At 36.5% G+C, this 27,325-nt stretch overlaps 1 protein-coding gene across 1 annotated transcript in view; it reads right to left on the bottom strand.

The window, feature by feature from the left end:
• Nucleotides 1-2,286: 2,286 nt before the first annotated feature.
• Nucleotides 2,287-27,325, bottom strand: part of SLC27A6 (solute carrier family 27 member 6) — an 80,868-nt gene continuing 55,829 nt past the window's right edge. The window contains exons 5-10 of the mRNA XM_043586901.1: nt 21,689-21,883; nt 13,296-13,386; nt 9,792-9,990; nt 8,138-8,235; nt 6,844-6,974; nt 2,287-2,871 (exon numbers count right to left, since the gene is read on the bottom strand). Of these exons, the coding sequence (XP_043442836.1) occupies nt 2,695-2,871; nt 6,844-6,974; nt 8,138-8,235; nt 9,792-9,990; nt 13,296-13,386; nt 21,689-21,883 (891 nt within the window). The 3' untranslated portion in view covers nt 2,287-2,694. The remainder of the gene's footprint in view (nt 2,872-6,843; nt 6,975-8,137; nt 8,236-9,791; nt 9,991-13,295; nt 13,387-21,688; nt 21,884-27,325) is intronic.

The raw sequence follows: 27,325 nt of genomic DNA, 5'->3' as shown, positions 1-27,325 counted from the left end.
CTTTCCACTCCAGGAGGAAGTCTCTTTTCTATATTCTCTTAAGGACTTTTTTTTTTTTTAATTATAATCAGAAACCTCCTTTCCCCCTGCTTCTATCCTAGCAAAGTTGGATCTTGGTAGGAGTTCCATTTCTCATATATATATATATATATATATATATATATATATATATATATATTGCAATTGTTCTTAACAATACATGTGGCCAACTTCCTTCCCCAAGTTTCTAGATGTTTTGTCTTACTTCCCAACTCTTTAAAAACGTAAATCCTTAGTGTCTTTTGTTTGAAAGGCATTTTGGATCTCATGCAGTCTTATCTTCTTTCTTTTATGTCATGAATTATTTTATGCGCTGATGGAAATTTTTTATAATCAAGAGAAAAGCAGAGAAACTCACTATCTCAATTTGCTACAATTACACAGAGGGCCCATCTTGGTCTTTATATGTATTTTCAATGTGGCTGGAGTTTCTTTTGCCTTTGAAGCAGTTTTCAACTGCTTAATTGTGAGGCTTTGTTTCCCCCATCCTGCTGTTGTTTCTTTGATAATCTGATCCCAGGTATTTTCCATTTTCCAGTAATTTCTGACAACATTTTATCTACAGAAGACAGACTCTCTTGTCCGCCCCCCCCCATCTTTTAGTGGATTATTGTCTTCATAATATTCTGTCTTTTACTGTAATGGATTTGACACGAAAGGTGTGGGTAAGGGAGTGAGATGTGTATGCTAAATTCACCATCATGATCTAATCTCCAAAGATTTTAAAGAGGAATTAGTAGAAAAGTGTTCAGATTTATTGCAGTAAAGAGCACCCATAAATTAAAAATATGTACATAAAGGCAAAGCAGTTTTTTAATGGGAAAGGTAAAGAACACCAATCACCAGCATAAAAATTAAATGCTAATTTATTCATTCACTTAATACTTTTTTAACAAACAACATTTATCCATTCTCAGATAGTGGGAGAATACACTTATTTAATTCATTCTACTTATCATTTAAAAACTTTTTTTCTCTGGGCGCCTGGGTGGCACAGTGGGTTAAGCGTCGGACTTCAGCCAGGTCACCATCTCGCGGTCCGTGAGTTCGAGCCCCGCGTCGGGCTCTGGGCTGATGGCTCAGAGCCTGGAGCCTGTTTCCAATTCTGTGTCTCCCTCTCTCTCTGCCCTTCCCCCGTTCATGCTCTGTCTCTCTCTGTCCCAAAAATAAATAAACGTTGAAAAAAAAAATTTTAAAAACTTTTTTTCTTTTAAAATTTTTTATTTTTGCAAAATTGATTATATTTTCTTTTTTGTTTTCCTTATCCTAAAGTTTGGCCTCTTATTTCTATGTTACTTATGGTTAACCTTTACATTAAAACATATTTCAACCTTATAACCTTTGTTTTTCCAACAATGACAAAAAGGAACTACAAGATCTGCAAATTCTCTTCCAACCAAAATAAGCGTTTTAGCATGGGAGGCAACCTGAGGCAAAGCCAACTTTCCTTCTGGTTGCACAGGGAGCCGGGTTTACGGGCAAAGGAGCTTCCTGCCGAGCTCCGCTCCACTTCTCAGTCCAGCTCCACACTCCCCCCTGTGGGAGAAAGCTCACTTTGCCGAGAGCTGTTCATGTGGTTCTAGCTTGAAGCAAACCTTGGAGCTTGGCACTTCCAGACTGAAAGAAGTGCAAGGGTGCTTATTACCCTGTCCTTGCGATAGTGTTCTCAGTTAACAACTCACAAGTCTGCTCACACTCAAAGCCTTTTCCTGCCTCCGATCTTGGGAATACCTGCATTCTTGTTCTAGTCCATTCTTTCTCTGTATCATTAGTGGTTTCTAGAGCTCTGCTGGATTTTATAATGAATTTGATCCCATTTATGCATCTTTCAAAAGTTCCTAAATGTTTCGAGCTTACCAGTTTTTCTTGTTTTGCTCTCTCACATGTCTATGTTTCTTCTATCATCTGAATGTGAATTCAAGAGAAGGGGGATAGAAGTGCATATATTTTGGCCAGTCAGCTTCCTCTACTGGAAGTTTTTAATTAAAAACATCAGAAAAGGGGCGCCTGGGGAGCGCAGTCGGTTAAGCGTCCGACTTCAGCCAGGTCACGATCTCGCGGTCCGTGGGTTCGAGCCCCACGTCGGGCTCTGGGCTGATGGCTCAGAGCCTGGATCCTGTTTCCGATTCTGTGTCTCCCTCTCTCTCTGCCCCTACCCCGTTCATGCTCTGTCTCTCTCTGTCTCAAAAATAAATAAATGTTAAAAAAAAAAAAACATCAGAAAAAAAAACCACCTCAAAACACATATTAATGAAGGTGATTTTATTGAGTTTTAGGACAGGGCAGATAAAAATCAAATATTGGAGTAAAAATAAACCCATTTTTCAAAACTAGAAACTAAATATTTAAAAGTACATTTTTACTAAGTGTCTAAATTGTTACCCACTTATGTATCATTTAGAATCTTTACAACTAAAGCAAATATTAGTTATACACTAAACCCCAAAATAGGTAAAACAAATAATCAACTAGAGTTTGTTTTGAATTAAAACAAATTAAAGTTCTTACTAAAAGAAAAGCTGTTGCATATTAAAGAAAATACAGCATATGTTGATTAATGTCCATTCCCTTCCTCCTTTAATGTTAAAGAATCACACTCTCCTCTCCTCTCACCTGTCCTAAGAAAACATATGAAAATCCAATACGTAAAAAATCTTAAAGTTTGACCTCCCCTAACATGATCTGATCATAAAGTTCTTTGGTCAAGGGAACATAAGACTTTTTCAAGTTATCCATGAAATAAAGTGGGTCAGAAATTTTCAGTGGACTAAACCCTTCTTCCACCAAGTGAAACTTCTGTAGTTTGAATGTCCCTGTTGTTTCCATCTTCTCCTGTAAAATAATTGCCAGAATTAGTGGAATCATTTAATATTGTCTAAAATATATAAACAAAATATTCAATAATGAGACTATAACATTTAATTATAACACTTTCATAACCATTGACCATCTCTCTATTTACTACTAATAACTCAACATTAGAAATTTTAAAATGCCCTCTAAAACACTGAAATCTTTAGCTCAATTTACTGCTGAGCTTTATTCAACCTGTAAGAATTACGAAAATTGTCGGGTCACCTGGGTGGATCAGTCGGTTGAGTGTCCGAATTTGGCTCAGGTCATGATTCGTGGCTCGTGAGTTCAAGCCCCACAGTGGCTCACTGCTGTCAGTCTGTCAGCAAAGCCCACTTCAGATCCTCTGTCCCCCTTTCTCTGCCCCCCTCACTTGCAGTCTCCCCAAAATAAATAAATATAAAAAAAAGAATTATGAAAATTGTCAAAAACTAATTACGCTTGATTATAAACCCTCTAAAACACACAGGCTTATCACTTTAATTCACTGTCAGTACATTATGTACAGAGAAAGCTATTAGACACCAAGAAGATAGAAGTTATAAAAGAGAACATTCTATTTCATAAGGCAGAATTCGATAAAAACCAGAAGGGGTAAAGGATGATCTAATACTTGGGTTGCCAAACTCTGCACTAAGGTGCTTTGCAGTATCCCTGGTGACCTTCCAGAGTGTCCAAGGGATATTTTAAATTTTCTAGGTAAACCCTGTGACATCTCAGTCACCACTTGCAAACTACTAGCTCAAGGTAGTTCACAGTTCCTATAGTAGTTTTTGATATATTCTTTCCAATGGTGTCATGTCTTTATGAAACAGGGTTTTCAGTGGTTGGCATGATAAAAGGGAAGTACAGCCGAAAATCAATGTCGGACAAAGAATTAGGCTGGTTCTGTTCAGTCTGATCTAATCCCAGGGTTTGAGGAGTTGTATAATGCCCAATTTACATCTCTTTGGTACATCTGGTTATTAAAAAAACAAAGCATTTTTTCTTTCATGTTGTATGCATTACTTTTTCAAACAGCAACTAATGTGTTAGATTTATGAATTTGTTTTGACCCAAATACTGAATAAATCAAAGTTTAGGTATTTGCTTGACTGCAGAATACCAGGAAATATTTACTGAGACACTATAGATGCCATGAATCTACAAAATTTCAGAAGCTCTGCTTTAAGGGATTTAAAGGAGATAAAATGGGGGCAGCTGGGCCGCTCAGTCAGTTAAGTATCTGACTTTGGCTTAGGTCACAATCTCACAGTTCGTGAGTTTGGGTCCTGAGTCGGGCTCTGTGCTGACAGCTCAGAGCCTGAAGCCTGCTTCAGATTCTGTGTCTCCCTCTCTGTCTGCCCCTCCCCCAATCCAGCTCTGTCTCTCTCTCTCTCTCTCTCTCTTTCTCAAAAATAAATAAACATTAAAAAAACACAACAAAAAAAGGAGATAAAATGTAACTCTTTGTGGTTGTTTCAGGCATGGAGAAGGAGCTTGTTTTAAATCAGATGACCATGTAGAGGTCCTTATAAAGGTTCTATGAGTAATATGGCCATTTTTATTCAACCTTCTGAACTAATTCAAGAGTCAAGCTCTCTGTGAATCTCCTTCCCTGATCTCATCCTCACTGTCCCCACCCTTTCCCAATACTGTCATCACAGAATTAGATCTATGTAGAAACACATACTCTTTTTCTCATTTTTAGAAAATTAGAAGCTCACTGTACTTACACTATTGATGTTCAACCTTAAAAGAAAAAAGGTTTTATAATGTGCCAGGTATATTTCCCCCGATTAGGTAATTTTTCATTAGGTAATGAAAAATTATTAGGCAATGGTTTAATAAGATCTCATCTAATTATAATATTTTAATTAACATTACTCTTATTCTAACTTATAAAGAATATCACAAATTTTTATTGCTATAAACAATACTTTGAAGAACATCTTTATATATAACATTTGTTCATCTTTGATTATTTCCTAAGGATATATTTCAGAAAATGAAATTACTGAGTCAAAACATGTAAATTCTAAGAGTCTGATTATATATTTACCAAATTGTTTTCTAGATAGATTATAACACCTTGTGTTTCTACAAGCAGAATGAAAGGACCATTTAATTTCATTGTACCCATACTGAGCAATACCATATAAAAATTTTTTTTTGTAAATTTATTGGCCAAAAAAGTCATTTTTTAATTTGTGCTAAACGGACTTCGATTTTATTTTGATAATATAGTTGCTTTATTCATTTTGTCAGAGGTGACCTATGCTTTTTGCTCTGCTTCTATCACATCATTTATGAGAATTCATTTGTTAAATAAATATTTCGACTGCCAACTATCATGCATTGTAATAAATGCTGTAATACAAATACTGTAATAAATACAAATACTGTAATAAATATAATAGTCACGGCTCTAGTTCTTTGAGGTGTTCAATGACACTAGAATATTTTCTAAGTTTGTCCAAGACTGATTTAGACTTCTAGAGTAGTTCAAAGCTAAAATATTTCTTCTGCTTCATGAAAGTGAATTGTAAGGTGCCCTAGGGGAAAAATGTTTAAGATATTATTTAATCTATCAACTGTGTACTCCATTATAGTACACTATTTCTAGGGTGGTATGGGGAGGGCCAAGAGGAAGTAGGATATGCTTATAAAAGGGAAAGAATTCTTGTGGTATCAGGAATGCTCATATCTTGACGGCAGTCAATGATGAATGAAGCAACATGGGTGATAAAAGTGTATAGGCCTTAAAACACACACACACACACACACACACACACACACACACACACGTGCGAATATAAGTAAAGCAGGAAATTTAATAAGATGGATAGATTGTATCACTGTCTATGTCCAGGTTATAATAGTTTTCAAAAAATGTCACCACTGGAGGAAATCAAGTAATGAGCACACACAGGACCTTTCTGTATTATTTCTCACAACAGCATGTAAGAATGTTATACATTGTAGATCATTCTACAATGATCTCACTAAAAATTCCAGTTGAGAATGTGTTCCTTCTGCTTTACATCCACTTACCTTTAGTATTTCAGAGCATTTTAATGAAAATAATCTGAGGCAGTGTATACAAACAGAAAAATAGAAAATTATGTAAATATGTATTTATGACAGTTAAGACGATGTGTCCCACTGGCCAAGTAATGACAGGCCACAAAGATGCTCAACAAATGCTTTAAAGATGAATATGAGGCCATCAATTGCTCCCCTAGGAATGTAACAGTGATACGACAAATGTATCCAGAAAAGCTCTATGTGATTGGATGTTAAGAGGTGATAAGTATTAGCTTTGGGTTCACAATACTAAATACATGAATGGCTGAATAAATGGGCAAGCAAACTGATACAGTAGCTAAGTACATTTTCTTTTTACTGTTTTTTATTCTAATAACCTAACAAGAGAATGCCCAGCTCTCAAAACAAATACATTCAGCAATCCCTAAGGTATAAAGTCCCAGAGGGAGGGTAGACAGAAGGAGATAAAAATTAAAAGCAGAAGTGCTTAAAGCCATTTGCTTTTAGGCTCTGCACACATCCTGCAGACACCTTGAGGTCAGCTTGCTGGAACATAATTTTAGGCACAGAGCACCAAATGTCTTCACAAGGCTTGGGTGAGATGTAGTTTTGGCTTGAAACCATCTCTGAGGTCTTGAGTGAAGAGGCACAAAACGATCCCATAATGAGGACAAAGACAAAGACATCCTAGCATTTCATCATACTCCCTTCTATAATTAGGCTTCGAACATGGCATAAATTAGCATCCTAATGATTTTCAGTGTTCTTGAGATTTTCTAATAGAAATAAAGTGCTCACAATATCTAAAAGATAAAATATTATTTTGTAAGTAGACCATCTCTTGGATTTCTGGTCTTGTAGTTCAGTTGAGTCTTTACCCAAGTACAATTACCTGAATTCTTAAAGGTCAAGCAGTAAGATTACCTGAATTCTTAAAAATCTTGGGCAGGCATAAGCTGGCAGAAAAGATACAACTTGTTCATAAACTTTCTCCAAGTCTAACGACTTATTTGGTTTTAAAGTAATAGAAGCCATTCCTGCTTTTCCTTCATAATCTGAAAAAAAAAGTTGGAAATAGCATTAATTTTACAGGTACTAGGTGATTTTTAAAACGGTCCTGTTAATTATATACTAATTGTTACAAATAGAGACATTAATCGTGTCACAGCAATAACAATGCAACAGTAGCATAAATGAGTGGGTCCTTCCTGGAGCATATGATTTGCTCCCCAGAAATAAGTTATAAACAGGGAACGGTAGACTCTATTCTTAATCATCCACACCACAAAAATGAAATAGATGGGGTGGAAAACACCATAAATAACCCCTAGTTTACATCCTACAACCATTAATGTAAAATATTAAGAGGAGACATTTATTTACTGGTGAATATATTCCAGAAATATATCCATGTTAAGAGTCAACGCAAAAAATAAATAAATAAAAGACAACATTGTTTTCAAATTTAAAAACTAGACTGCCATTTCCATAACTAATTCCACAGATCACTTACTGCTGATCATGCCACCTATGGATTTTTCCAGGGAATCAGAATCTCCTATAGCTTTCCTCCAGCACCCAATGTCTGTTAGAGTAAATATCCCCTCTCCTGCCCCCCATTTAATACTCCCACCTCATGTGTCCTGGGCACCTACAAACATTAGTTGGAAAACATTGTTGTTTATCAAAACAGCACAGAAGAGCAAAGGGGCATAGCTATCCTCTAATTCCAAGTTGGTAACTTTTCTTTGCCATTTTCGCCATCATGAGAAATCCTCTTCTGCATACTTTCAAAGATAAATGAGGCCAAACAGACTTTAAAAGTATTTTTGAAGAAGACTCAACTTAGCTACAAGTCAGTGTCATAAAACATTTAAACTAGAACATGTCCACGTTTAGTAGCATGTATAAACTCTAGTCATAAAGAGAACAATAATAAACTATGGAAGAGCTGTAACTATTTTCGAGCAGTGAGTCACTGACCAGAGTTTCCAAGCTTTACCTAAAAATACACACATACATTAAAATTAAGTTGGTACCTGATGGGACCATGAAATTTGTTATCCTGGTCTAGAGTCACTTTCCAAGACAAGACTAAGCTACTTATTTTAATTGATAAAAAAAATGAAATGTGGCATTAGTAAGATCATTGCAGAAGTGAAGAAATGTGGCACATTCTATTCGGAGAATTCTTCCCAAACCTGAATTATATTCATACCTGGCACCACCACCCCATACACGTTTGTTTCCTGTATGAAATCCAACATTCCAATAACATCAGCAACCTCTGTGGTTGCAACATTTTCTCCTTTCCACCTAAATGAAAGAAAGAAGTTCTGATTAATACACCTATATTTGAAGAAGTAGGTACCCAGTTTTAGTTTTAGTGTCTTGTACGTGGCTCCGTGCCAGTACCTAGTAACTGAACACAACGGCAGATTTCAGAACGAACGGAAGGCATTTGTAAGGGAGCACACTGTTGACAAGTCAACAAAACCAGAATCAGTGTTTTAGTGAAAATTACTTTATCTGTGTTTCATTGGTATAAACTGGTTACTGTAAAGTGTTTTTTGGTAATATGTCATAAAAGGAAAAGAATGATAAATCCCTCTTTATTTATGAGATGTATTAACAGTTCAGTACGAAACGTTCCCTGTCTCCAATGACAGAGATAGAAAAAAATGAAAGGAAAGCTATAGTGGTCTCTCCACGTACCGACCCCCTTCAACTTCTAGAGATTAACCCCTTTGGTTCCCTGAATGCCAATGAATATTCTATTTCAGTTAAAATAATTTTATGTATGGTGAGCACATAACATGGTACCAGAAGGTGAGGAAGTAAGAAGTATGACTCATTTATTCATTCAAACATGTTTTTGAATGTCTCCTGTATGTTCTTCACTGTTCTATAGTCATAGACCATGACTAATAATTTCATAAGCCCAAATTAATCTTAAGGAATTAAGAAAGAAGTGTAAAAAAGATAAATTTGGCCCTTTCACTGTTTTTATCATTAGGTCAAGAATTAGACCATATTTGACCAGATTGGCTTCTGTTTCAACCCTGCCATTTAAACACCCAGAGTGGATGAGGTCAAATATAATAAAAATAAGTTCAGAGGAGATACACACACACACACACACACACACACACACACACACATATAATATTTTATATATATTATATAAACATATATTTTATATATCTTATATATTTATATATTTACATTTATATTTTATTTATATTTATTTATTTTAAATATATAAATAAATTATATAGATATATACATTTATTTATAAATATAATATATATTTGTTTATTTATATATTAAATATTTATATCTTATATATTTTTTATATTATATATTATATTATATATATATATAAATGTCTAAATATGTCTAAAATGTCTAACGTTTATTTATTTTTGAGAGAAACAGAGATAGAACATGAGTGGGTTAGGGGCAGAAAGAGAGGAAGACAAAGAACCTGCAGCAGGCTCCAGGCTCCGAGCTGTCAGCACAGAGCCGGACGTGACAGCTCGACAAGCTGTGAGATCATGAAGTGAGCTGAAGTCGGACTGAGCCACCCAGGCACCCCTGTCTATTTTATATTCCAATGAAAGGAGCTCACTGATTTTGACCACACTGATTCATTAAAGTAATGATAAAAATTGACATCAAGATTTAACTTACGTTTCAATCTAACAACAGATGGTCCATGAATTTTTAAATGAGGAGACATTATTGAGATAAAAAGCGCTCTGTCTGCCCTGAAGGTAAAGACCAGGGCATCTAGAATGTTTCCATAGAGCCTTGCTTAGAGCACAGTTCACAGTCACAGAACCAGCAGTACAACCGATGTTATTTCATACCTGAAAGTGTCTCCAATACGGTCCCAAAAATAAAGGAAATTCTCCTGATCTTGGACCATTAAATCTCCTGTGTTAAAGTAAACATCTCCCTTCTTAAAAACATCACAAAGCAGTTTCTTTTCTGTGTGCTTCTTATTCCCAGCATAACCAAAAAAGGGATTATTCTCAGTCACTCGAGAAATGAGAAGTCCAGGTTCTCCTGGGAGAGAAAAGCATTTTTCAGTGATTGGATTAAAACGATTATTATACATATCATGCACATACTTAAATGGTATCTGACCAACACAACCAGGGTTGCCGATCTTCCTCTGAACTTATTTTTATTATGTTTGACCTCAGGCACTCTGGGTGTCTGCATCCAGCATATCCTTTCACAGACTGCCACAGACACAAATTACTTTGGAAAAACTAACAAAAAAGGAAAGCGAATGTCAACAAAACCATATTAAATTTATTTTACATCCTGCATGGATGACCAAAGGCTACTTTTCTTTTATGTTTAAACTAGATTTTAACACTAAGAATAATGACAACCCTATAAATAACCACAATAATAATGTTAATAAGATTATGACTGTAGCGATGTTTATTGAGCATTTACTATGTAGCAAGCCCCATGAGCCCCTTGCAAATGCTAGCTTGTTTATTCCTCACAGAAATCCTTTGAAATTGATCATTAAAATTCCTATTTCACAGGGAAGAAATGGCCCAGAAGGGTGAAGTAAATTACCAAAGACCAACAGATGAACAGGAATGGACCCAGAACTCAAATGTAAGTCTAGGATTCTGCAGCAAGGTTTCTGTTCACTACTATCTCTGGTCTAGAAGTTATTAGAAGTTTAAGAAAATGTTTTATTCTTATGGGATGTTGTCTGGAAATCTTCGATGGGCAAGAGACAAGGCATAAAAGTTATTAGTATTACTTAGAAACATTATTTGAAAAAATTTTTCGATCAGATTTACTCAAATTGATCAGGATTTTGCCCAGCAAGCTGCGTGGTAAAAAACTACTTCTATGAGAATGATAGAAGACAAAGGGAAGCAGCAATCACTGCCTGAAAAAAATTTTTTTTAAATGTCTATTTAGTTTTTCAGAGAAAGAGCGGGGAAGGGGCAGAGAGAGGGAGACAGGATCCAAAGCGGGCTCTGTGCCGAGAGCAGAGAGCCCGATGCAGGGCTCAAACTCACGAACCGTGAGATCATGAGTTGAGATGTGAGAGCATGACCTGAGACATGAGATCATGACCTGAGCCGAAGTCAGACGCTTAACAGACTGAGCCACCTAGCTAGGCACCCCTGTCCCAGAACATTCTAAGGCCATTGTTGACTTCCTGTGAAGAGAGGCAACATCCACATGATTGATTAGATGGGGTTAATTCCAGCACATTGTAGAGTGATTTATATCATTTTAACATTCTCTATTCAACTCTCATTGCTTCCACTCATTCTGGACATCCTGGCTTCCAAAGATATACACCAGTGGCAAAGCCATGCCTGCTCTACTACAGAAAAGGCTCCTGGTTGTCACTGTCATCACTGACACCTCCATCATCATCATCGTCATCATCATCATGGCCATTGCTACACTTTCTGAGCATTTTCTGGGTACCAGTCGTTATTCTGAGCACTTTATTTTATGTATCCCATTTGAGTCTCATCACAAACCTATAACACAAGCCCTCATATTATCTCCATTTTAGAGGTGAAGAAACCGAGAAAGAGAAAGTAACTTGCCCAGTGTCACATATTTGCCAAATGTTGGAGATGGTTTTTTTAACCAGGTCCATCTGACTTCTAAGCCTGTCTTCCATCACATATTCCTTCAGTCTACATATCCTCTATTTCAGAAATTTCCAAGCTTCTCTTACTTCCCTTAGAATTTATGTTCTTCTTTTTTTCTTCGAGACACAGGCTTATAGTTTCTTCCCTGACAATTAATTATTACAAATGCTTAAAAAGATCATAGTGTTTCTTCTATCTGTTCTAGGCAAATGTATGCAAGGCAAAATACCATTAATAGAAAAAAATACTGAGTAATTCATAATGAGAATTGCAAAACACTAAAGCAGATGTTTGGGGACAATCTGCTTTTTAAAAAACCCTGAGTTTACATAAGCAGTTCTGGGATTCAAGTTCCAATGTCAGATATGATTGTAATTGTAATAAGTAAAATACACCAGGAGTGCTTGGCTGGCTTGGTCGGTAGAGCGTGTGACTCATAATCTTGAGGTTGTGAGTTGGAGTCCCATGTTGGGTATAGAGATTACTTAAACAAATAAAATTGTAAAATAAATAAATAAAATAAAACAAAACACACTAGTTAAGTGTGTGTATAGCTTAGAAATGGCTTTTTTCTTGGACACAACTTATAGAGTTGCATTAGGGAAAGATATTTTATAGATGCCCTTAGGCTTGAAATTTAGAGGAGAAGGAAATTTGTGTTTTAATAGATAATGCTTATATTCTTCCTAAGCTTTCAGCTACCAGAACAAACCAGCCGACCAGGCTTGCAACCTTTATCTCCACATTTGAAGTAACAATTTAAATGAAATCATCTCTGAAATGTAGTCCAAGCATATTCTGAGGCGGCAAAAAGTAATTTTGGCCTGATTTATTCAGACTGAATGTCTAAACAATTCCAAATGCACATATCTACATTTAAATTCCTAGACTGATTATATGCAGCAGCAAGTTAATTGGGGCACTTGCTTTTATTAACATGTCTAACCAAAAATCATCATAAAGTCCTCCTTGGGGGAGGAGGGAAGCGAGAGGGAGAAGAGAAGTGGGGAGGTAGCAAGCCACATGCCAGGCTCTCAGTAGTGTTCTACATCTATCATCTCATGTAATTGTGAACAATAACCTCATAAATAAATGTTGTCACCTCTACTCTACATATGAAGAAAATAATCTCAGCCTGAGTGGCCTGCCCAGAGTTGGACAGTTTCTAAGCGTGAGAGCCCACATTTAAATCGAAGTCTGCCTGACTTTCCATGATACCTAGAATGATAACTAGGGCATTGTTTTTCATATTATGTCTTAGTCATATGAGACATTAGTGCCACTATTACAGCTAGACGTGGTGGACTGAGAAAAATATAAGCCCAGGAGTGCCTGCATGGCTCAGTTGGTTAAGCATCCAACTCTTGATTTCAGCTTAGGTCATGATCTCACAGTAGTAAGACTGAGCCCTTCATCAGGCTCCACTCTCTCTCCTTCTCTCTCTGCCACTCCTCTGCTTGCTCTCTCTCTTTCTCTCAAAATAAACATTTTTAAAAAAAGGAAATATGAGCGCAAGAGTAATGTGTTCTAAATTTCAATATCTTACTGAGTGACCCATCTGGGATCCCTAACATCTAATAATTAAACTCTTCTCCCTGCACTGAAATTCCAAACAAGTCTCATCACATATTAGTAAAAGCCATTCATTCTAAATTCAGTAGTAATCAAACAGAAATTCAGAAACATTGCCTGAGGGGACGTGGTCAAACACAAGAATCTTACCTTTTTTCACAGGAATACACCAGCCCTGTTCATTTCTAATGGGTTCATCTTTCTGAACATCATACTTTATCAAGTCAAAAGTGAATAAAAGCTGCCAAAACAAAATTAAACACACAATAAAGACAAAAACAACAACAAAATATTCATTTGTGCAGTGACATCTACCGGTTATGGACTTTTTGTTCTGTCAGTTGAAATAAAGAATGAGAATGTAGATTTATTACTATAAGTCAACTTTACTGAAAAAAAATTAACTATGTATTTGAAACTCAAAACTGAAGGCAATAGTAAATAGCACTTATATACTGGTATTTACTTCAATTTCATTTTATGTTGCACATTATCTTAGGAAAATTTAATTTTATTCTTTATTCCTCAATTACATATTCTACTAACCCCAGGTAAGAGGAACACTTCTTGCCTTCTCCTTTAGAAATCATTCAGAAACAGCCTTTGAAATAAAAGTTTTAATAGAACTAAAATGTCAACTATGTGAATGCAAGGATTTTGTTGTCTACTTTAAATTTACAATCCCTTGAAAAAGGAGGGATCAGATGCCTAAAAAATACTTATTTGACACGGACTTTGAACTTTTTCCCTAGGCCTTTCACCTTAATGTCCCTAAACTAACTCGGTACCTCTGTGCACTCATGTGCTATGAGATGGTAAATTGGTAGAACACACTCACCAGATTGGGAAGCAAGCTAATTGGACATCTCTCCTTGTCCCCAAATATTTCCAGCTACCCTGCTCTTGTAATGTCCATGTTACCATGCCACGCGGATTCACAATCCACTAACGTGTGACCCTGGGAGAAAACTGCAGAGTGGTTCAATCCAACTCATTTATTTTATATATAAGGAAACTGAGGTTTTCCTGATCCATTAAACAATCTTATTAAGGAGAACTAGAAAATGGTAAGCTAAGATGGAGATAATAAAAGGAGGTAAGAAAAAATAATAAGGAAGGACACAGAGAAGACAGACCAAGAGGAGGAGAAACAAAATGAACAAATATAGAACAAGTAAGTGGGAAAAGATGAATAAAATTAGTGAGGTAAATGTATTATTTACAAAAAAATTTTTTTAATGTTTATTTACTTTTCAGAGAGAGAGAATACACACACACAAGCAGGGAAGGGACAGAGAGAGACACACACAGAAGCCGAAGCAGGCTCCAGCTCTGAGCTGTCAGCACAGAGGCTGACACAGGGCTCAAACTCATAAACCATGAGATCATGACCAGAGCCGAAGTTGAACGCTTAACAGACTGAGGCACCCAGACACCCCGAGATAAATGTATTATTTATCATTGAAGACTAGACACAAACATTTGTTTTTGTTTTTTAAGTTTATTCATTTATTTTGAGAGAGTGAGAAATAAAGCACACGAGCTGGGGAGAGGCAGAGAGAGAGGGAGAGAGAGAGAATCCCAAGCAGGCTCTGTGCTGCCAGCATAGAACCTGATGTAGGGCTCGAACTCATGACACCATGAGGTCATGATCTAAGCCAAAGTCATGAGCTGGAAGCTTAACTGACTGAGCCACCCAGGCACCCCTATTTTTAATGTCAGTAAAATCCACATGTAATTAGAATCACAATTCATTACTTGTGATGAATATAACTGACACCAACTCATGTTGTGCCTTTGAGTAGGCCATTGAGTGCCTACTGCATGTCAGACACTGCTACAAGCTTAAGAACAGCATTTAATTTAATGGGATAATTTAATTAATATTATCCCATTTTAAGATGTGGGTCAATGAGAGAGGAGGCAAAACAAAATATATTGTAATTCTAGACATAAAGATTCTTTATTAAAAGGTAAGCTTGCATCTTGTTGGTCTTCGTCTGTAATTGGGATAACAGCTTTCTGGCCACTTGCCTAATGACTGGTAAAAGGAGAGATTCCAGAAGTTCTGGAACTGCATTTATCATTTTGATCAAACAGGAACAGTGCCCTTGTTCATTACCAATCTCCTTTAACATGTTTTATAGTTTGAAAACGTTGCTCAGGAGCTGATGATATCAGCATTAGTGTTGTTTCTTTCAGATTAATTGGTCAACCGCATTCATGGATGCGATTCATTCTACACCAAACCACTGTGCCTGTTGTCACATATAGGGGACTTGCAGGTCACAAATTGGGTAATTTTATCATACGAATGAAATTTAAATATATCGCAGCATCTTGAAATGGTCTGGGTCTGAGTATTAAGTTTCAGCTAGAGGGATTTCTATTTTTTTCTTGCCTTTGAGATTCCACACGATTACAAAAATGGCTGTGTTATAATAACACAAATAAAAGTAAATAAATCCCCACCTTTTAAAAAAATTTTTTAAGTTTATTTTATTATTCACTCAGAGAGAGAGAGAGAGAGAGAAAGAACAGCGGGGGAGGAGCAGAAAGAGAGGGAGAGAGAATCCCAAGCAGGCTCTGCACTGTCAGCGCAAAGCCCAATGTGGGGCTGGAACTCACGAACTGCAAGATCATGACCCGAGCTGAAGGCAGGCGCTTAACTGACTGAGCCACCCAGGCACCCCACATCCCCACTTTAATATCCCCTGATTGTATATGCGCACACACAGGTATAGGTATGTGTGTCAAGAGCAGAGCTGCATGGGATCACATTCATAACAGACTAGGTAAACGGATCCCCAGCACTCTGAAGCACACACCTGGGGGCTGTACACAGTGCCTCAGAGTTCCCATACATGTTCACATGCTTTTGTCTATTCACATCTGTACATTTAGAAGCTGGAAAGCAAATACAAAACTCACTGCCTCTGTTAATCGGTTATGTTTATCTTGTTTGTTTTCTGCCTTCCCCAATAGAATATAACCTGCACATCAACAGGAATCTATGTCCACTGTGTTCATTGGGTTCACAGGGTGAGGCATACTGAAAAATTTTAATAGACTGTATAAAGGAGTTCATTTGATGAGCATCATTACAAATGTGTTTAAATTGATAGAGAGAAAGGTAGGAAACTGATTAATAAAATATACTCTCTGACAAATGAAACCATACCATTTTAGGAAGTGAAACCAATTTAAATTTCCTTGAGTTTAACCAATGAAAATGGAGCTCAAGTTAAATTACAGTGTTTCTTTAATGTAAAAGATATCAGTCCCTGTGAGGTAAAGAATTTAACCTTAACCGCAGAAGTTAACCAGAGGTCTGGCTTTCACTCTCAGCTTCTGGCAGATAATCTCTATGCCCCTCCAATGCCATGGCCAACAGTATGTTTGTTAGCCTCAGGCTGTTCGGCATGTGGATAGTGACAATACGAGTTAGATTTAGTGTCTGAACCACACTGATAATGTGATGTAGGGACGGGGCCTTGGGTCCCCTAGCTTGACCTCTTGAGGGATTGGAGATGGAGGTTAGCCCCAGAAGCAGCCAACTACATGTAAATGTGGACGTCAAGGCTGGTGAGTTTCCCTAGCTGGCAATACTCCATGTACATTGTCACCTGTCAATTCCAGGAGAGTAATGCCATCCTGTCTCCACAGGAAAGGAGTAGAAGCCTTGCATTTGGTGCCCTGCTGATTCTGCCCCATTGCTTCCTCCTCCGTCTGATTTTAATCTGTATCCTTTAGATCCTTTAGATGTAATAAATGGTAATTATTATGCATAACAGCTTTCTGTGAGTTTTGTGAGTACTTAGTGAATTATTGAACCCAAAGGGGGCTTTAGGGACTTCATAACTACAAGTGCTGTCAGAGGTAAGGGAGGGCTTGTATGGATTATTGCCTAACTTCATAGTTAGCTGAATTTCCTAGTCCATAAAAAACACCTACTTTTAGGGCACCTAGGCGGCTCAGTTGGTTAAGCAACTGACTCTTGGTTTTGGCTCAGGTCATGATTTCATAGTTTGTGGGATCAAGCCTCGCACTGGGCTCTGGGCTATCAGCACGGAGCCTGCTTGGGAGTCTCTCTCTCTGCCCCTCCCCACCCCCCTCTCTCTCTCTCTCTCTCTCTCTCTCCCTCCCTCTCCCTCTCCCTCTCCAAATAAATAAACTTAAAAAAATGCCTACTTTTAAGATAATAAAAAAGTTTAAAGACATGTGAAGGAGCCTTTTATTTACACTGTATTTATGGACTTACTATGTAAGATGAAAGAATTAGCACTTGTGTTTCGGCCTCTGCTCCCGCCCAATTCCCATCATTGTTAGTGCTATAATTATTTTTATATTTTCAGAATTTATACTTCCATCCATCTATAAACATAATTTGGAGCTGTTCAATCTTCTATATTTAAATGGATTCAATCAATCCTGTTAACTGAAGGTGATTCCTTCATTTCTAAGTTCTGTTTTATCTTCAGGATGACTGGACATTTTCACTAAGTGAGTTTGCGAAAGTATCGAATTCCTGTAAATACATGGGTGTTATAGTCTCTGATTTCTTAACTTTTTGAGAACACCTCTTTAGACTCAAAGAACAATGGGGTCAGAAGTAAAATTCTTCGGTGAATACATTACTTTGTTTTTTTGTTTCTTTCTGGCATTGAGTGTTTTGTCCTCATTTTGAGAGAAGCCTGAGCTGTTTCGCATCTTCAACCTACAGTTTGTACAACCTTTGTTTTCTCTGCCTCAGCATCTCCTTAGAGATCTTTAATTTGTGTTCAGTAATTTCAACAGCATATATTTTTCTGATGATCATCCTGCGTTAAGTTATTTGTTCCTGGAACACAATGTGCTCTTTTGCTAAAGATTCAAGTCTTTAAGGAAGTTTTCCTCTATTAGGTTTCAAATAAGAGTCTTCTCTTTACTTTTCTTTTTCTGCAGGGACACCAATTAGCACATGTCAGATAACTGTCTATGTTTCCAAAATCTTTCTAATTTATTTTGTATTCCTATTTGCTTATTCTTTTTATTGTGTTTGTGTGATGCCTTAATCCCATCTATCTTGCTCCCTAACAATGTTACAGCCTATAAAGTGGTGTTCATTTGTGCAATACTTTCATCTTCCCTTTTATTTTTTTTTTCTTTGAGCTGACTCTATCTACTTTCCAACTCCTTTTGTTGATTGACATTTTCCTGGAACCTTCCTCTCTTTTTTTTTTTTTTATTTTTTTTTTCAACGTTTATTTATTTTTGGGACAGAGAGAGACAGAGCATGAACGGGGGAGGGGCAGAGAGAGAGGGAGACACAGAATCGGAAACAGGCTCCAGGCTCTGAGCCATCAGCCCAGAGCCTGACGCGGGGCTCGAACTCCCGGACCGCGAGATCGTGACCTGGCTGAAGTCAGACGCTTAACCGACTGCGCCACCCAGGTGCCCCAACTTTCCTCTCTTTTGGGCTCTTATTTTTATTTATTTATTTTTTAATTTTTTTTAATGTTTATTTATTTTTGAAGGAGACAGAGAGCATGAGCAGGGGAGGGGCAGAGAGAGAGAGAGAGAGAGAGAGAGAGAGAGAGAGAGAGAGGGGAGGGGGGACACAGCATCCAAAGCAGTCTCCAGACCCTGAGTCTCCAGACCTTCAGCACAGAGTCCAATGCAGGGCTCAAACTCACGAGCCCTGAAACCATGACCCGAGCCGAAGTCAGACGCCCAACAGACTGAGCCACCCAGGCACCCCTGAGCTCTTATTTTTAAAGAGAGTATCATTGCAATTTTTGAAATTAAGGGGAATTAAGGGAAACATTCCCTGGTCATTTCGGAGGGCTTATTATTTTCTGTGCATCCATATTATTTTTTCAGCTACCTTTTATTAAGATTTATCTTTTTTTTTTCAAGTTTTATTTTCTCTAAGGATTTTGTGTTTGTTCCTTCCCAATTATGTTATCCGTGGGTGTAGGGATAAGGAAAAGCCAGTCTGTTGCTGTTATCAAATGCAGGTTCGTCCATCAAAGGCACTGTCACAAAATATAGTGTTTGCTCTGAGGGCACAAATGGCACACAGAGCCCTTCAGCTGTGTGTGTTTAAATGGTAAATGTGACACACAAGAAGGACACTTGGGTCACAGGAGCTCTGTGTTGATGCCTCTTCTTTTTCCTTCTCTGTTTATATCCCATCTTTGGAGGCTGATTTGTTTCTGAGACAGTAAGTGGAGAGGAGGCCTCCATGAAGTTTAAATTTGTGAGAGACAGACTTATCAAATCTCCCCACACGATCATGAAGCAATTATTGGTCCAAATTTTTCAGCTTCCCTGCTCTGTAACAAACTCATATGCAAATGAAGTGAGAAAAGATAAGGTAGAATTCATTTGATATGAGGTACCATGTTTTTCATTTCCAAACTGAAAACATAACTGAGCCTAAGTTTAAAATCAGAAGTTTTCCAAATCAGTTGGAGACAATCATGCCTTCTTGCTTTATTGACAGTATTGCAGTCTGACAGGGAATTTAAGACATTATAAAATTATAATGAAGTCAAGCCAGTAATGTAAAATACAAATCTTCTTCATTGTGCTCTTGTTGGATGATTACTTTGCAATGACTCAGCTTCACTAAAGAGCTTTAACATGAATACCAAATTTTTAATGGAACCATTGCAATGAGTTGAGAAAATTAACTGGAAGGAGTTGTAAACCTCAGTAGTGTCAGCACTTATTTTCCCCAAATTACTTTTCAGAATGTACATGCATGTCTGTGATGTCAAGAAGACCCTCCAAATCCCAAAGAGCACATCATAAAAATTGTTTGTATCTTCTCAAGGTTACAAACATCAGAGCAATTTCTATCAGCTTTGAATCTATTTCTCTGCTTTTTAAAAATTATATGCTTATCTCTTTTGATGCTCCTCACTGTTTATTTTATATTTCTTTAATTTATGTTCTTGACTACTTCCTTCTTTTTATTTTCTTTAGGTTTATTTCAGTTGCTTTTTATGTATTTAAAAAACACTTTTTAAGTGTTTATTTATTTTTGAGAGAGAGAAAGACTGTGAACAGGGGAGAGGCAGAGAGAGAGGGACACACAGAATCCGAAGTAGGCTCTGAGCTATCAGCACAGAACTTATAAGCCATGAGATCATGACCTGAGCTGAAGTCAGATGCTTAACTGAGCCGCCCAGGTGCCCCCTCAGTTGCATTTTAATTAACTCCCAGAAATGGATATTTAGCTCACAAATTTTCAACCATTCTTATGTGAGTCCAAAAATTATGAAATATAATGCTTTCATCTTGATTCAGCTCAAATTACTTTTTAACTTCAATTATTTTTTTTGTTGACTCACTGGAAACTTAGTGATGTTTTATTTCCAAATATACGGGAGATGAACTAGCTGTCATTTAAAACATTTATTTCTACTTGAATTAAAATGCTGTTGGAAACATCATCTATATTCAACCCTCTGAGATTTGCTGGAATTCCCTAAGTGGCCCAGTAATCTTTGTGAATGTTTCATAAGGGCTTGAAAAGAATGGATGTTCTGCAGTTTTTTTCAAATTATTTATATTTATTATTATTACTATTATTATTATTATTATTATTATTATTATTATTATTTGGTAGGCTCCACAACCTGTATGAAGCCCCATGCAGAGCCCCACATGGGGCTTGAACTTATGACCCTGAGATCAAGGCTTAAGCTGAGACCAAGAGCTGGACACTCAATGGACTGGGCCACCCAGGTGCCCCTATTCTGCAGTTTTTAGAGGCAGTGTCCTATATATATTCATTAACTCAAGTAGTTTCTTTGTTGCATTATTCTGTATCATTGCAGATTTTCTTTGGCTTCTTCTATCAAACATTGAAACAGCTATAACATAATATCCTACTATGATTCCAGCCTTATTTTAGTTCCTCTTGAGGTTACATACATTTTGCTTTATAAATTTAGAGACTATTTTCTTTGCTTTCACTTTTATTCCTTAAAAAATATCGATGACTATAAACTCTATTTGACAATTACTTTCACCAAACCAGCTGAAGACATCTGTTCAATCTTTTGTCTTCCACAGTTGTTACTGAGAAATCAGCAGGAAGTTTTTTACTCCTAGGTAAGTGATTTGGGGCAGCTTTTACGATTTTTAGTAGTATCTTGATTCATTAGAAGCCTGTACATAACTTTTGAGTGATATAAAAATGAAGGGTAAGCAGAAACCCTGCATTGAAAATACTCAGGCAAAATGAAAAGAGTCAAATTAACATGTATTAGAAACTTTGCTTGCTGTTTATACATTACATCATTAAATTTGAAAACAGAACAAAAGACTTAGGTATCATTATCCCTACATTACAGAGGAAAACATGTGAGATGGTTAAGATTTTCATAATCTATGTTCACTTAGAGGCCATGACTTTATAGACGTTCTCAACTTCAAAAAAAAGTAAAAAGAAAGGTGATAATATTTACCATAATTCACAAACAAGAAGTCTAGAAGAGAGGTAAGCAGATCCCAATATATTTCTTTTGTAAAGAAAATACCATACTTACTTTGTGAAGGAAATTTGTTCTCCCAACGGATCCAATTTTCCCATTATGATTCATTAAACAAATGTTTCCTTCAGTAGCTCCATAAAGCTCACACATCTTAATATTTCCAAATCTGTCTAAAAATTCCCTCCATACATCACTCCGTAGGCCGTTTCCAACTGCCAAACGCACTTGATGATCCTTTTCTCCTTCTCTCTGTTAGAGGAAAAGATTTGACTTGTAATTGATTCATTCTAGTTCTCAGCTCTTTCTCTCATTATTATGACTTAAATGGAAATATCCAGAAGTTGGGTGCACATATGCAATAATGGAAGGGAAGTTAAAAACAAATCATGCTTAACTCTGTTGCAGAACCACATCCAATAGCTAAGGAAACTAACACTGGCCTAGAGTAATATAGCTTTTATTATCTGGTAAAAGCTCTTCCCACATTCCAGATTATGAAAGCCTTATTTTGGTAGAGATTAGGTAAGGAAGAAAGCTTATTTCAGGAAACAAGCAATAGTTTAAAAGAATTATAAAATGTACCTGAGTTTATCCTCTCAGCTCTATTACTTACTATCTGTATAACTTGGAACAAAAGGTTGAATACCACTATCATACTATAATTCTCATTTTATTCACTTGCTGAGAACTGAGAACATCTATCTCACCTATGTACTGCAGTAGTCATGTAAACCCACCACATATCAGGTGGGAAACAATAAACTGAGGTCATCTAATCACTATAATATATGACAGTGCAAATATTATGCAACTACTTGTAAATATTATTTTTGAATGCATAATATTCTCATATTTTACTTCTAATTTGTATTTTAGAATTGAAAGAGAAAACAGAACTATATTTTCTTCTACATTCAATACAACATAACACATTAAGTAACATGAATTATACACTGACCAAAAATGGGAACCTCATACCTGTTAGAATGGCAATTTTTTAAAAAGATAAGAAATAACAGGTATTAGTGAGGGTGTAGACAAAAGGAAACATTTGTGTACTGTGGGTGGGAATGTGCATTGATACAGCCACTATGGAAAATGGAATGGAGATTTCTCCAAAAATTAAAAATAAAACTCCCATAGGATCCCATACAATTCCACATCTGTGTATTTATCTGAAGGAAATAAAAATGCTAACTGAAAAAGATATGCACCCCCATGTTCACTGCAGCATTACTTACAGTACCCAAGACACAAAAAGAACCTAAGGGCCTACTGACAGATGTTATCAGTCAATAAATAGTGGTACACACACACACAGGATTACTATTCAGCCAAGAAAAGGGAAATATTGCCATTTGCAACAACATAGATGGACTCAAGGGTGTTATGCTTAGTGGAATAAGAAGGAGAAAGACAAAGACCATGTGATCTCACTTATATGAGAAACCTAAAAACAAAAGCAAAACCCAAAAAATCCCCAAACCCAAAGCTCACAGATATAGAGAACAGAAATGGGGAATGGGGAAGGGTGAAATGGGTGAAGGGGATCAAAAGGTACAAATTTCCAAATATGAAATAGTCATGGGGGTGTAATGTTCAGCATGGTGAATGGAGTTAATAATGCTGGGTTGAATATTTCAAAGTTGCCAAGAGAGTAAATCTGTTTCCATCACAAGAAAAATAAATGTGTAACTATCTGTGATGTCGGATATTAACCAGACTTATTTTGGTGATCATTTTGCAATATACACAAATACTAAATCATTGTGTTGTACACCTAAAACTTACATAACGTTAAATGTCAATTATACCTTACCAAAAAATTAGAGTCAGACTATACTATCAATGTAGTTATGGTAAATCCATGATTCCCACTGAGCTACCTCCATCCTCACCAAAATACAAACTTAACAAGAAATAATAATACATTAACAACAGTAATAAAACAGAGAAATCAATGTCCCTGACACTTAGAATTAAAAATGATCGATTGATCACATTCTTTATCTCAGTTCCTTCTCAGTCTTAAAGGAAAGATTTAACCGATCAATTCTCAAGAACAAAGAGAATGTGAGTGAAAGGTCATTTTGGAAACCGCAAAGTAAATAGGTAACAGCCATGGGACTAAGCAGAGTGGGGAAGGCTGACATCAAAGTCCATAGGTGGGGCACAACAAATGCCCTAAGGTGTTACGGAAGCATTCTTCAAAAAGAATGAAGAAGGTAGAAGCCTGGGTGGAAAACAAGCAGCCATACCCACAGATAATGTCGGCACGGGTGATATACATCTGGGCACCTGCCCTTGCTACACATTAGGCAAATACTGGAGATTTCCCCTCTGGAGAAGTCCATCCAGACAGACACCAGTCTGGGTTGAGGAATCTACTGAAAATAGTAGTGTTAAATAAAAGGTGAGATCATTAAACTCAGAGCAAAACTAATCTATAGTGATAGAAATCAGAATATTGTAGGCATTTGGTGGGACAATGACTGATCCTTAAGGACATTCAGGGGGAAGGTCTTCAGGAAAAAAAATAAAATTGCTTAAAAATACTTGAAGTGTTAAATCATAATGAGAAATTTCAGCTTCAATGGAGAGTTTGAGATGAATTAGTATTGCAATACTAATTCATTTAGATCCTAACTCATTAGCCATTTAGAAAGCTCAATGCCTTTTTAAAAAGGCTATTATTAGAAATAAGATGTTGCTGCATCCCAATGTTTACAGCAGCACTATCAACAGTAGCCAAAGTATGGAAAGAGTCTGAATGTCCATCGATGGATGAATGGATAAAGAAGTTATGGTATATATATATACATATATATATATATGTATATATATATATGGAGTATGACTCAGCAATCAAAAAGAATGAAATCTTGCCATTTGCAACTATGTGGATGGAACTGGAGGGTTTTATGCTAAGTGAAATTAGTCAGTCAGAGAAAGACAAATATCATATGACTTCACTCATATGAGGACTTTAAGATACAAAACAGATGAACATAAGGGAAGGGAAGCAAAAATAGTATAAAAACAGGGAGGGGGACAAAACATAAGAGACTCTTAAAAATGGAAACCAAACACAGGGTTGCTGGAAGGGTTGTGGGAGGGGGGATGGGCTAAATGGGTAAGGGGCACCAAGGAATCTACTCCTGAAATCACTGTTGCACTATATGCTAACTAACTTGGATGTATATTAAAAAAAAAAAAAAAAAGAGCAGACTCTGGTAATTCATCACTTACATACAATATCCAGTGCTCATCAATTTTACCTAATTTTAATGAATTGAGATTTAAATTTAAAAATCGATTCTTGGTTTGAGTCATTAGAAAAATTTTAACTGTATTTGGAACAACTTGGTCATTCGAATCTATTTGCTTTAACTATAAATTTTGTGACCTCTACATACACACCAGATTCAGGCTTAGTTAAAAAAAAAGGGGGGGTTATAAAATATCTCAATTTTTTAAATATCTGTTATATGTTGCAATGATATTATCTTGGATATAGTGGATTAAATAAAACCTATTTTTAAAATTAAAAAAAATGGATATGTGTCATCATTGTACATGGCACGGGTGAGGGGTGTGGAAATTAGGGAGTAAATCTTTTCTCCTGGGTTGTGAAGACTTCCTAGGGGAAAATGGGCAGGACAATTTACTCATATGTTAATTTTTAAAATTAATACATTTCAATTTTTATATTAGATATTTTCTGTTCATCCGTTGAATTTGCTTTATGACCTGACACTAATTTATGATTAAGTCTAAAGAGTCTACTCCAGACCTGGCATGCAGAAAACTCTCAATAAATATTGTTGACCAATTAAAAAAAAAAAGAAATAAAATGTTGCAAAAGTCAAATTGTAATTAATTATATTTTAAACACATTCTGTGCCTCAGCTATGAATAAAATTTACATATTATAATTTCTTTATAATAAAAAACTGATCAACATATTTTAAAATGATCACAATCATATTGGTACCAAAGAGGGAGAAGAAATGTATGTATATATGTGAGTAGGAAGTCAGGTAGATGACAATTAAAAATCAAGGGGTGCCTGGGTGGCTCAGTTGGTTAATTGTCTGACTCTTGATATTAGCCTGTGGGACTGAGCCCTGCATAGGGCTCTGTGCTGACCCTGGAGCCTGCTTGGCATTCTCTCACTCTCCCTCTCTCCCTGCCCCTCCCCATTCCCCACACCCCCCTTTCAAAATAAACTTTAAAAAAAAGGAAGGAAAAACCTGAAAAGTCAATAGTCATATACATATTTTATTGAGAAATATGTAACTATATAACAACCCAAAATATCTTAAGATAATTAAGAATGTTTACCTGTAGAGATCAGGTATTGATAGCAGGGGGTTACTATTTATCTTGAGAGCAGATTGATTTTTTAAAACTACAGAAGTCCTTATTTGATAAAGTAAAAATTAAAGAAACTAAATAAGAGGCAAACAAGAGTGTGGGTACATCAAAAGTAAGACTCCAACTTACTGATTTCCTTCGTCCCACATCAATAGGGTTTAAGGTAAACATTCTCCAGACAGAAAAAAACTCACTCAGACGAGAACAGCTCCTTCTTAGACAGAGGATTCTTTTCTACCACTAAATATAACCTTGAGCAGTTCTGTACTGGCTCCCAGCTCCCATGGGCATGTTGGATATTGCCTACCTGGCATGGAACTAGTTCTTAGATTTTCCACTGCCATTTTTCTAGACAAAACAGTAGTGCTGCAAATCTTAAGAGTTATTCTGCTTGAACAGAGAACAGTCTTTTATATGGTACAACTCTTGGAAGCTTTTCAGGTCAGAGATGAGTTTGAGCAAGTATCATTATTTCTAAAATGTGTTGGCACACTCTAGAAAACAATAAGTAGGTGGTTTACAAACCAAATTTCATAGACTTTAACCTGTGTGGGCCACAGCTATAGAAGTTTACTAAATAAGGACATTCATTCAAAATAATTCAATTGGTAGAAAAATCAAGTTATCAACATTAGGATAAGGCTTTTGTCTGAAAAGATCAAATGCCCTTATCTAACTCTCAAGGGATCTTTATTCTATCTACTTCAAGCAGAGCCTGATGTAATGGCGACATTAACCTGGCATCCACTGGCATGATGAACTGGGAGGTTGGTAGGGGTCAGGAAATGGAAAAAGGGGGTCAACAGAAAGGGAAATGTGAGAAAGAAAACATAATAAGGATTGGCAAAGGGAGCTTTAAAAAAGTGACCCTGGAATGTATGGAAATTGGAAGGTGGGTCTAAGAGTTGCTAATTATATTTGGTTTTGTATGTGTACATTTTATAATTGCTCAGAAACTAGCCAGTACATCATCTAAAACACAACCAAAATTTCTCAACTCCCGCCTACAATTAAAAAAAAAAAATCCCCTTCTCTGTCCATAAATTCCTTCAAAACTTCTTTTTTTTATTAATTTTTTCTAATGTTTATTTAATTTTGAGAGAGAGAGAGAGAATGCAAGCAGGGGAGGGGCAGAGAGAGAGGGAGACACAGAATCCGAAGCAGACTCCAGGCTCTGAGCTGTCAGCACAGACACCGATGTGGGGCTTGAACCAACAAACAGTGAAATCATGACCTGAGCAGAAGTCAGGTTCTTAACTGGCTGAGCCACCCAGGCACCCCCCTTCAAACCTTGTTAGAACAAATTCCTATTTC

This window comes from Prionailurus bengalensis, chromosome A1 (assembly GCF_016509475.1).
Source record: "Prionailurus bengalensis isolate Pbe53 chromosome A1, Fcat_Pben_1.1_paternal_pri, whole genome shotgun sequence".
Classification (NCBI taxonomy): Eukaryota; Metazoa; Chordata; class Mammalia; order Carnivora; family Felidae; genus Prionailurus; species Prionailurus bengalensis.
The sequence above is the reverse complement of the archived record's forward strand: the minus strand, read 5'-3'. Positions and strand labels throughout refer to the sequence as shown.